The sequence below is a fragment of the Cariama cristata genome, unplaced genomic scaffold (genome assembly GCF_000690535.1).
Source record: "Cariama cristata isolate BGI_N322 unplaced genomic scaffold, ASM69053v1 scaffold41242, whole genome shotgun sequence".
NCBI lineage: Eukaryota > Metazoa > Chordata > Aves > Cariamiformes > Cariamidae > Cariama > Cariama cristata.
Window position 1 is genome coordinate 1 of NW_009602825.1, and position 13096 is coordinate 13096.

The 13096-nt window shown below is 38.8% G+C and overlaps 1 protein-coding gene across 1 annotated transcript; it reads right to left on the minus strand.

Annotated features, from left to right (window-relative positions):
• Positions 1-3803: 3803 nt before the first annotated feature.
• Positions 3804-12143, minus strand: FAM134B (family with sequence similarity 134, member B; the record flags this gene model as incomplete). Its single annotated transcript, XM_009694926.1, has 5 exons — positions 3804-4340; positions 7315-7441; positions 8547-8611; positions 10458-10595; positions 12053-12143. Coding segments are annotated over 5 exons (933 nt in total), but the record flags the coding sequence as incomplete, so codon positions are not given.
• Positions 12144-13096: the final 953 nt, after the last annotated feature.

The window sequence follows — 13096 nt, forward strand, 5'->3', positions numbered from 1 at the left end:
AGGAGGAGGAGGAGGAGGGAGCTCCCCCCGCCCCGGCCTGCGCTGCTGCGGTAGCTGGGCTGCGGGGGCCACCCAGGAGCGGGGGCTTCTCTCCTGCCCCCCTCAAAACCACCCCTCCTTCGGAGCCGGGAGTCCCGGTTCGGCTCCTGAAACCTAATTTCACGTTGTGACCTCTGCGGCCGAGAGCCACGGTGAAGGTTTATCGGGTGCGAGCCCAGGTCGGGCTGAGGAAGGGCATGAGCAGGGGGGCGGCAGAAACTCCACTCAAGGGTTTTTTTGGGGTTTGTTCTATTTTGGGAACAAACATACAATTGGATACGATGAAAGATAAAAACTAACACATATTTATTAAATGGTTTTACAAACAATCAATATAATAATCCCATGTTTACAAAATAGTACTCAGGCTAGGTAAAGTGCTGCAAAATACTTTAAAGACAGACATTTTGTAATTTTCCAGTTTCTGGTTACCCGGATAGGTCTTACTTACAGACTGTTAACGCTGCTCGTGTGCTGAGAACAGACATGGAGACTACAGGGAATTTGTTCAGAAGGCTTAAACATCGGGAAAAAGTGCAAAATGAACAAAAACCAAGTAAAACGAGTATTTCTTCAGATTCTATTACTTTGGGTTAAAATTATTTCCCCTCCTCTGCATAGAATTAATTTTTTTTTCACGAACAAACTGAAGAATGGTAAGTAGGTGTGTCGTACATACACATGAAAGGCCCCGTGTGCTGAAAACGGGTGCTTTTACGCTGGATTTGACACACCTAAGGCCACCGATCACTTGGCGATCACTCCGTCTGTCACACAGGTGTACTAACGCACGGGGAAATTTTCCGAGTACAAAGGACTGAACTGCATCCGACAGACCCTGCCCTGACACACATCCTTTTCTTCTAGTAGGGATGCCTGAAGAAGCCACTGCGAGGTGAGGGAGGGTGAGCACCTTAACCACGCTATTGCAAAAATACACGGCGTCCCCAATTTACTACCAGGTAAGAGCACACCAGATAATGCAAGCAGTACTGATCCCATGGCAAGATCATACCCTCTGTTAACCCTACAGCACTTGCTGACACATCCACGCTCTGATCTATGCCCTCTACGCTGCCTGTACTGCCTTTTCACTGGAAATTGCATGCAAGCAGGCTTTCCACAGAACAAATGCACGTTTCAAAGCTATGTGCTGCCTCCTACTCGCTTGCCTTTCTTCCTGCTCGTGTATTTAGGTTTGGAAGATGGGAAGGTGATGACAGTGCTTGGTAGGAAAGACGCTGTGGACCATTGTGACAGGAATTTTTAAGTAACGGCTATTTTGTAGCTGCTGCTAGAATACTGCAAAATGAAGGTTTCTTGAGGGATTTCCAACTGAAGGCAATGTGGAAGGGATCTCACAAAGGAGAGAAACGTTTTCTTTGTGTTTTGCTGTCAAACGGCTAGCAGTGGAATGTATCATATCCAAGCAAAGTGTTTCTTAGGTGCGGTTGTTTGGGAGGGAAGAGGTAAATTCCTGCAGAAAATTAAGCATCTTTCCAATACCTGAGGAAGAATATTAAAAGTCACAAAATTACCTCCTTCCCATTACACAGTATTTAGGGGCTTGAATGGAATCAACTACCATGAGAACAGAAAAACAAAATTCTAAAGACACTCAAATCAGCAATTATGCCCCTAAACTTTAATGACTTGCTTGTTCAAGTTTTGCTTTGTTTTTCTTTCTGGAAAAAAATAAAATAAATTGAGACTCATACTGGAGAAAAATCGAGCTATACTTCTATCTTGAAACCAGAAAATGGATCATTTACAAAAAGTCTGAGAAATTACTCCCAACTGCTTTTCCTTCTTGATCTAATCTATCATTCTAAAAGAGTGCCCCTGCGTTACGTACTTTTATAACAAGTATTCTTCATAAAACAACAATAAAGTGCACGCTGTTGTAATGCCACCATTGACAGCCAGCCAGTCTGTCCCGTCAATGCCTGTGAAGACTGCTCCCTCCATCCCGCCTCTCCCTGTCTGGTAGCCCATTTCCCCTCCTGGCACCAGTACGCCTGTACAAGGAAGCACACAGTTGCTTCGCTGTCCTACAAAGCTTCATCAGCAACTTGGAAGTTGTATTCTCCTAACTGTATAGATTGTCCTAAACATGCAGCAAGGAAACGAGGCCTTTAACTCATCTGAGAAATTTAAATGGCCTTTAAACTTACTGATTTCCCAGCAAAAGCTTCTTTTATTTTTTTCAAACGGGAAGGACAGGCTGGGGGAAGCTAGAAAGGAAACTTAGCAACCAATGCTGTGGAAGTGAGGTGGCCATGTTTTTTTAATAATTTCCAGAAACTTGCTTTTAATGTTAAGATGATGTAATTTCAAAAGCTGTGTCTTGTGGGATCTATATCCAGCATCTGCTTACTTTGTAATGGATTTGATAATGAAGGCACAGGCTCACTTTTTTACTGGTAACGGACAGCAAACACAGTCAATATGCATTACTGATACAAAAGCACAAGCAACGATAAAACTAGTGTCGGACATTTTCAGCATCTTTCCTTTTGCTACGCTGTTTTTGGCCATCTGCCTATTTTTTCACCTCAAAAGGAAAAAAAAATGGAGTTAACTTTAAACACAGGTTTACCTACACATATATGTTAGTGGAAGATTTTTATAACCTGTTGCTGTAGTTTCTGAGGGTCCTAGATGACAGTATTCACCTCTTCAAATGCCAGCAAATGGAAAATCACTTCAGTAGTAGTAGCAGCTGACATGGTCCCTCAACTTTGCTAATGGTTTACATCACATTAAAAAAAAAACCAACTAGCTTTACTTCTTCCTATTTCTTTGATTATTATTGCTTGGTATTACCATTCAATTTTGTCATGGGTGAACAAAAAAGCCCTAGAAAAAGTTAAATAAGTTACCTGCTTAAGATCCCATGCCACTCACTCAGCATGTGTGGAGTGGGGTTTTTTTTGCCTCTAACCTCTATTCCAAACAATAACTACCCTCACCTGCTCCAAAAAAGGTTGTTTTGTTTACATGATACTAACTTTTAAATATAAAAACGTGTTGGCTGACTTTACATGGGCAATACTGCCAAGGACCAGACTCTATCAAGGAACACAGAAGGTGGTCAGTCAAGTAGCATGCTACTTCACAACTCTACAAGCCTAAAACAGCAAAAAACTTGGAAATGCATCACCATATCCAAAATAATTCAAAAGTTTTAAGTATGAAATCAAGTTCTTTGATAGTGTTGCACACACATTTAAACTAGAGTTGTGCTGGTTAATGTGTTTCATATATAGTAGATGCACTATACATAATGCAGGGATTCATACTTTTTGGTATGACTGGAGGAGGCAAGATTTAGTTAATCTCATTGCAATTCTCTGATAACTTACCCTCACTGTGTGAATCATTAATTGTATTACATGGTTGGCAACCAAGAGTAAATAAACTGCCAATGTTGAAAATTTGGCTCAGGACACCAAAATCATGCTTGGCAAAAAGATAAAAAACCCCTCTCCCCCAACTCTTTTGAACAATTGACCTCCAACACTCGTCTGCAACCAAACAGTGGATAGATAATTCATTTCCATGCTATTACATTGAGGTATAACTACCAGAAACATTAAACTATCAGTATGAGCTGATATTTATCCAGTTAATTCACTCTGCATAAGGGAAATTATTACAACACATCTAAAGGGATAGTTAAAGCTTACAGCTCAGAATTTTCCTTTTTTTTTTTTTTTTTGCATTTGATTTTTTTGTGTGTGTGTTTTATGTTTAATTTCTTCTATGTTACCAGCTGCAATTTCCAGGTTAATGACTTCCAAGCAGATTTGAGAGGAAGCCTGAAGATTTTTTCTTTTCCTGGGATTCTGCTTCTTGGCCTTGTGAAAGTCCCAATTCTTTCTCAATCTGCTCAAGCTCAGACTGGTCGAGCAGTTCAAAATCATCAGCTTCCTCTGTGTCTGTCTCCTCGCTCAAACTGGGCACTGCATGTGAGGGAACTTGCTGTGCAGACTGCAACTGGTCTTTGATGGCAGCAGACACCGCAGCTGCAATGACATCCCCAGCAATTCCACTCATTAAATTAAAGGTTTGGTCACTGGTCAAAGGCAAGGAGAGCCCTGCAGTGGATGGTCTCTCTTTACTCTGTCTGGAAGCACGATCCACCTTGAAATCTGTTTGTTCTTTTTTTCGTTTTTGCTGGATGGGCATACCGATGCTTGAGTCATCATCATCATTTGTTCCAGCACCATTTTCTAAAGAAGGAAACTCTGAAAGCTCTCTAGCAAAAGCTTCTTCATGATCACTAGGTCGGTCAAAATCTATTACAGGGATTACAGAAGGAGACAGCGTTAACAGACACAAAAGGCTTCCCCAAAAAGCAGCCAAATGTAAAAATGCAATTAGTAAGTGTTCCTTCGAATACATTTAGTAATCCATAGTCTAGCAGTCTTCTGTAGTCTCAATGCAGAGGAGCTTTATGTGACATCTAAAATAAAATGGTTTTGAGGTTGTAAATCTAGTACCACAAATCACCTGGTATCAACCTAACTCAGAAAGTTATTTGAGAAAAATATCTTTTTTAAATTGTAACTAGCTTTATATGAAACAACCCATGCAAATCTTACGCACAGCTAGTCCTAAATATACCAACCACATAAAGTCCTAACATTTATAAAGTGACAACAGGTCTCTCAACTCTTTTTCTTCACAATATAGATAAATTACAAACATGTAAGCATGTATGAATGTATTACAAGCTTTTAATACACTCATAGAATAAAAAAAAAAGAATGTTTACATGTTTAAATAAAGATATAAAACCGATGTAAATACTTAATTTATAACTTTTTCCTTTCTTGGCCAATGCTTGTATTAAATAGGAAACAGAAAATGGAAACTCTACAGATGACTGGGATTGTTTCATGTTTTCAAGAGGATAAAAAGCAGAATATAAACAAATAAAATACTAGATTTTAATAGCTGCATTAATGGCATGATATTTGTTATTAGAAATGTGTATAACATACTGTACAGTACATGGCCTGTGGAAGAGGCCTAAATGAGCATAAGGGAATACTTTGATCTAATACTTGAATGAGAAGGTAAAAAATAATCAGTTTGAACTTACTTTCTATGAAAACAAGCAATAGGAGCATTCATAAAGGCTAAGAAAATGAATTCTAAAAATGTCTCATACATAATTTTCTCCATTTTCTTTAGGAAAAACAGGCTGGGAAGGTGAGGAGGAAGGGTTGTGCTGTATGCAGAGTGGTGGCTCAAATGCACAGAGCTTTGCCAGGAGATGAGCCAGTCCTTGGGTGCATCCCATCTGGTCTTGCACTTGTGTGTAAATCCATTTGCTGAAATGCTCCATAGCGGAGAAGAGTGGATATTGTTTATTTTTCACTTAGCAAGGCCTTTAATGCAGTTTCCCACATTATCCTTACAGCCAGATTGATGAGTGAACCGGGTAAGTGAACTGTAAGGTGTGCAAAATTGGCCAGACTGCCAGGGTCAAAGGCCTGTGATCAGTGATGTAAGGTCCAACTGGAGGCCAGTTATTACTGGTGTCTTTCAAAGGTACTGAAACCAACACTGTTCAATGATTTCATTAATGACTTGGATGACAGGGTGGAGTGCACTCTCGGTAAGTTCACGAGCAGAAAGGAACTGCTGTGGGGCAGGTGTACTTGATATTCTGGAGGGCAGGGCGCCCTCAGAGGGACCTCAACAACCTGGAGAAATGAACAGGCTGAAAAGGAACATCATTAAATTCAACAAAAGCAAATGTGAAGTCCTGCATCAAGGATGGAATAACCTGTGCAGCGGTACCAGCTGGGGGCAACAAGATGGAAAGCAGCTTTCAAGAAAAAGACCAGTGGACAGCAAGTCAGTGGTATGCCCTTGCAGCAAGGAAGGCCAACCACACACTGAGCTATACCAGCAAAAATGAAGTCAGAAAGTCAATGGAAGGAATTTTCCCCCTCTATTCAGCACCTGAGAGCACCCATTCGGAGTACTTTGTCCAGTTTTGACCTCTCCAGGACAAGACAGACAACGAAAAACTGGAGTAAGTGCCCTCAGGGCCAGCATGATTATTAGGGGGCTGGTGAACAGGACATATGAGGAGATGCTGAGAGAATGGCCTTTGTTTGGCCTTAAGAGAAGGCAGCAAAGGCGGGATCACACAATTGTCTTTAACTACCTAATGGGAAGGTATAGAGAAGATGAGACCTGACTCTTCTTAAAGGTGCACAGTGGAAGGATGAGAGTAAACTGACAGAAGCTGGAATATGGGAAATTTTGACTCACAATAAGAAAAGACTTTTTCATCATGATGGTGAGCAAACATTGAAAAAGGCTGTTCGGCGAGGTTGCTGAATCTCTACCACTGGAGATGCTCAAAATTCAAATGGTCGTAGCCCTAGGCAACTTGATAAAGTTGAACTTGCTTTGAATACGCAGTTAGATGAGATGAATGACAATAGCTCATTCCAACTTATGATTCTGTGATCATACAATGCTGTCTATTTACAACTTGAAATATTAACAAAATAATTTAAATTATTAATTTGACCTGTACAATGTTGCTAAGTAATATCACCCTACTTGTCATTTACAGTGAACTTTTCCTAGAAGAGGAGAAATGCAAGACGAGCAGAGCAACAAATTCACAGATAAGATTACACCAAACTACTGTTGTCCTTGATCTTTATTCAGGCAAAGTGCTAACTGAAGGCTTGGTCTGTAAAAAGTAAGAACTTAAAGATCTGGTCAAGATCAACCAAGTGCTTGAGAAACTTTTCCTAGTCTTAGTCTTCACATCTAATTTAGGCTCATTGCTGGCTGTCTTCATTAGCATTCTAGTAACAACACCTAATAATATATTCTTTAATTGGCTATTTAGAAATTCAAAGTATTAACTTTTTCTTCCTCAGCTTTTATTTGTATAGCTTACCCACAAAAGCATTGATACCAACTTAAAAGGTTTACTTGCGTAAAAGGTTTGGTGGAAGACAGAGCTAAATCTGGCACTTACTGAATGTGTCGGTTTTACCCACCACTACTTATTTATTTAGACAGTTACTGATGTACTTGATGATTTTTAAGATGAGGATGGTCTTTACACAGGATGTATCCAAATGATATAAAACACTGGGATTAATTTTAGACTCATGGGGGAGGGTGTGTAGAAACCACCCCAAAAAACTTGTGTCCTCAAATTCTCTAATCATTTTCACGTAACTTACATGACTGCAATTCATTGATGAAATATATGAAGCCATTACATACCATCAGATGTGTCTGTCTGTGGAGAATACCCTTCGGATAAGTTAAAGGTCCCATTATCAGTCCAAGATACTTCCGATACATCCGTGTCAGACACTGACAGCTCTTTGGCAACAACTGCAGGACTAACCTACATATAAAAAAGTCCCATACATGGTATTCTTGTACTCAAAAAATTCACACTACAGGAAGCCAATGCTTAGATAATGAAAAAGAAGCCTCTTGCATATCATAGCGATATAAATTACCTCCTATTTAAGCTTTAATTGTAGAAACATGAAAATATACAACACTTAGAAGTGAAGCATCCCTCTGTAATAACTGAAAGCTGTATTATACTAAAGAAGCACAGAAAATTCGTTATTCATTCTGAAAGTAATCTCCTACTGTAATGAAAGCAGAATGAGCCTGCAAATACAAAATACACATAAATGTAAAGAAATGCATAAACTTGGATCAAAAAAACAGCCCATTATCTATAAGACAGTCAAAAATTAGCTAAATAAAAAAAATCACTATCCTTTGTTGATTTATCCAACAATATTCAGTTATGTCAGCTACAAATTTTTATCCCACAGGATATAAATTTATTTTTTTTCAGTATACACCACCACCTTCAAAGCAACCACTGTCAAAATCAGGCTCTATACACTACTGATCAGATACTGCATAATAATTCCTATCAATCTGAATTTTTTTATATCAAACAGTGTTCTAATTATAATGGAAAATCCTATGCCATACAGTTGTTTAGAATATTAAGAGAGAAAGGAGATATGAGAGTGTTCTCCTACATATCTAGAAAGATATTTATAGATCATTGAAAATTATCAGACAAGCGATTACAAAAGTATCTGACAAATTATGTAGGTTTTCTAAAAGCATTTCCCTTTTATACTCTAATTTGATAAAAATTAACTGCAATTTCACTGTTGCAAATAAAAATAGCTGCTTTTGCTATTAAATTCTAGTTTAAAGATTCTACAGCCAAAACAAAATAAACACATTCTTATTTTAGTAGGCCAAAGAAACCATTACCTTGAAGGCCAGAAGTCACAAATGCAGTAAGTTAATTAGTATAAGTCTAAAGGTGGAAACTATGAATCACTTATAAAGCATCCTGCTTCCTGGGCAGGTTAAAGTCTTCCACAGAAGAAGAGAGACAGTAGTCTAGATACTCTCCATTATCTATATAGATTTTAAAAGCAAGATAGGGCTGACTGAAAAAAAGTCACCTTAGGACACAGAGCTGATATGTCTAATTCACTGTCATCTTCTGTGGGTTTTGTTTTTGCTGTTTCTGAAAGAAAAAAAAAATATTTTTTATCCTACTCATGACAGCAGACTTCCAGGTTCAGTGGGTGTTCTCTGTCACACAGCTTGCGTAGTACAGTAAACTTTCACCTGTTGACACAATGCATCATTTACGTAATATGCTACTAAGGTGAGGGAAACAAGGCTGATCGAGAGGCTGGACATTGATCAAAATATATTGTGCAGCAGCCAAAGCGGGAGAGATAATGTTACTCTGAAATACATTCCAACAGATTTATTTACCTGTATTGTACTTCCTTCAGAAGTCTCTCTTGCTCACCATAATGTTATCTGCCCCGGCAATATGTATCTGTCTTTTAAACTACACTGCTGGTACGATGCACAGTTGTAACATACTGTTAGAACAGGCAGTGTACTTACCCCAGCACATTGCTTTTACATGACAACATGCAATTTTCTGGATAATTGCGTGTAATCTTCATTCACAAAACCCTTCTTTGCACCTAGCTACCCTGCATTCACATTTATATGCAAATATGCATACAAAGCATCCTCTGAAGTCCAGTAGAATGTTGCTCCTTACAGATGAAGAGAGATATAAATTTTGCCTCCTTTTTCTGTCTGAGAATAGCCTCGTGAATATTTTAAACCAATATAAGCTGAAAAACACCATCATGTTATTCTTGGTTGCCTATTTTTGCAACTTGCTATTTCCTCTCTTGTGCCAGTACAAGGATTTGTAAACCCATGTGGTGAACCCAAGTGGTGAAGCAAGGTAGGGAACTTGTCTGGGTTAAATTAAACTGGAAGGTAGGAGGCAGGAAAGAATGAATCTAACCTCAACCATTTCCCCAGTGCTGGGTTATGAAATTTATGAAACAATAGTCTGATCTCTCTCTGCCAGTTTCACTTAAAAGTAGAACAAGGTAGAGTAATACATGAAATAAAATTTTCAATGCATTACTCCTTATTTCCAACAACTTCTGCATTATATGTAAGAGAAGGGGAAAAGGCAGATGGTTCCTCTCATTGTGTCTAGGAAAAGCACATTATATGATGAACGGTTACAAGAAATGCATGTTTTAAAGCATGTACAAAATCTACTGATGTAACACTAACTAAAAAGGCTAGTCTACCTGCAAGTAATGTGACAATACTACAAAGGTTTAATTACCAAAACTGCCGCACACACAAAAAGCAAACTAAAGATAACATCGTTCGTATAAATACTGTTTTTGAAATAGCTTTATGACTTAAAATCTAAAAGTTTCCAATGTTATAAAGAGTTCAGGTAAGATAGGTGAGATTTTGTTTTAAACTGATTTCTCCCCTTTCTAACTAAAAACTTCGATTAACTTGTAGCTACTATCCTACTGCAATTCTTAAATGCTTATTGAGTATTTGGGGAAGAAAGCCAATTCTTGTTGCTGTTGGGAAGTGAAAACAAGGTGGATTTAGATACCAGAATAGAGTTCAGTCTCTTACTGAAAATTCTGTTCTGTACTTATTTTGTGTTCTTGTGTGAGTCTCTTTCCTGGATAAGTTTGCCTTACCTAAACAGAGATAAGCATTGCATACTTACAGTGAGTAGGTTTTTTTTGAAAACCTACAAGCAGTACATCTAATCAACTATCAAGAGAACTATCAGTCTTGCCTTGTTTCATTCCATGAAGTATTTTTTTCTTTTTTTTCCATACTCAGACATCTGACATACATTATCACTCCTTATAAAGCTAAGGATGGTAGCCAGGTTCAAAGCAAGAAATACCTTTACAATTGGCTTCACAGGACAAACCAAACTGTCTGCAAGGGGAGTAAAATTTTCTCTGCATACAGAAATACATTACTTAGGAGTATATGTCATTACTCACCAGATCTCTCTTTTTTCTTCTGGTTGATATATTCCACTATTCCAAAATCTAGTTTCATCAGAACAGTCTTAATTTTCTTGCACACTTTCTGTCCAAATTCATTGCACTTAAGGAAGGGACATAAAAAGGCACACAATACTGTGATAAAAATGAAGACAGAGAGAAAAATTGTATTGAAATATTGCTTTATAAGAAGTTATTCAATAAAGCTTAAACAATGCATTTGCATAAGATAATTACTAATTTTACATAATACAGTTAGTTTTACAGAAAAATGCACTGTGAAATGCCCATGTTATACAAACTGTCAATGTCAAACTCAGTTTCAAGGAGCCATTCCTACTTGTCACAGAAAATACCATTGTATTCATATCAATTGACACCTTTTTTCACTTCCAGTAAGGCACAAGTTATGATCACTGTAACATTTATCATTATCTTGATTTAGTCTGATTTTGATACCTCTACCTGAGAAACATGACTATGCAACATTGTGCCAGAATCAACACACTCAAAAAACTTGTAAACCAACTTCCATATGACAAAAAGCACGTGTCAGAACCTACATATATATGTATATATGTGTATATATATCTTAGAATCATAGAATAGTTTGGGATGGCAGGGACCATTAAAGATCATCTAGTCCAACCCCCCTGCCGTGGGCAGGGACATCTTTCAGTAGATCAGGTTGCTCAAAGCCTCGTCCAACCTGAGCGAGTACTTCCAGAGAGGGGTGTCCACAAATTCTCTGAGCAACCTCTTCCAGTGCCTCACCACTCTCACAGTGAAGAATTTCTTCCTTATATCTAGTCTGAATTTACCCTCTTTCAGTTTAAAACCATTACCCCTTGTCCTATCGCAGCAGGCCCTACTAAGAAGTCTGTCCCCACCTTTCTCGTAGGCCCCTTTAGGTACTGGAAGGCTGCTCTAATGTCTCCCTGGAGCGGTCTCTTCTCCAGGCTGAACAACCCCAACTCTCTCAGCCCGTCTTCATAGGAGAGGTGCTCCAGCCCTCTGATCATTTTTGTGGCCCTCCTCTGGACTCACTCCAACAGGTCCATGACCTTCTGGTGTTGGGGGCCCCAGAGCTGAAGGCAGTACTGCAGGAGGGATCTCACCAGAGTGGAGTAGAGGGGCAGAATCCCCTCCCTCGACCTGCTGGTCACGCTGCTTTGGATGCAGCCCAGGATACGGTTGGCTTTCTGGGCTGTGAGCGCACATTGCTGGGTCATGTTGAGCTTCTCATCAACCAACATCCCCAAGTCCTTTTCCACAGGGCTGCTCTCGATCCCTTCATCCCCCAGCCTGTATTGATACCAGGGGCTGCCCCAACCCATGTGCAGGACCTTGCACTTGGCCTTGTTGAACCTCATGAGGCTCACATGGGCCCACTTCTTAAGCTTGTCCAGGTCCCTCTGGATGGCATCCCTTCCCTCCTGCATGACAACCATACCACACAGCTTTGTGTTGTTGGCAAACTTGCATGTGTGTGTAAATTTATATAAATAAATAAAAAAAACCCTCCCTATACGAGACCAAATAATGAACAAACCACATACATAAATTGCAATTGAAAAAGAGACTATACTTACGCAGGACATAGGAGAGGACAACTCCAGGAATGTAACTTCCCAAGACAGTGAAAAATGTACATACACTGCAGACTAGTAGGCAAAACTGGCAAAAACATAAGAATTAGCCATTAACACTTCAACTGTTTAAATGTTTAGGTAACTTTGCAAAAGAAAAATCTTGCATGCTAAATGAAATCTAGAACGCAGTGGAAAATTTAAGTGGTTTTTTTTTTTCAAATTAGGAAATACTTTAATACTTCTGGTGCAAATAAGCATCAAACAGTCCATTTTGGCCAATTAGGATGTACCCCCTCTTCTATCATAAAAATATGCTATTTTTATTCATTTATTGTAAAGGTTTAACAAGCTCATGGTTATTGCTAAAATTACTAGAAATTATTTCACCTTGATTACACAAAAAAAGGCTAAACAGTTGATATGCAGGAAAAAACCCAAATATTACAATGCATACTTGCTGCATGCTTACAAAAGCAAAAAATCCTTCCTATAAGTACAGTTCTCTCCCCTGTTGTGTTGCTTCATGACAATGTTTTCTCTCATATGCTGGCAAGCATTCTCTTGATGTTTGTCGGCCACTTTAGCATCCCCAATAATGACACGACTGAGCTGAATTTTCAATATAAAAATTGAGACTTGGCCTCTGCTGTGGCTGAGACATATAGTGCATCTTGCAGAGCTGCACAATGCTGAGTACAGAATTGATCTTTTCGAAGTTTACTGAAAGAATCCATTTGCTTTTGGAATTGAATTGCAATAAAATGGTTAATTCAAAGAAATTTTGCATACGGCATCAGTGCCTAATTTGCTTGTAATTATAGCAGTAAAATAATGACATGGCTTAGAGAATGAGGTCAGGAAAAAGAAAGGAAAACACGCTGTCAAAATTAGCTTTTCTAAATCAATATTAGATATATCTTAATATATAGTTTCTGTGTCATGTTACCACATGACGAAAATATGGGATTATGTATACTGATACCGCATTTCCTTACCTCAATATACACCTACTTCTTTTCACAGAATCACAGAGTGGTTGGGGTT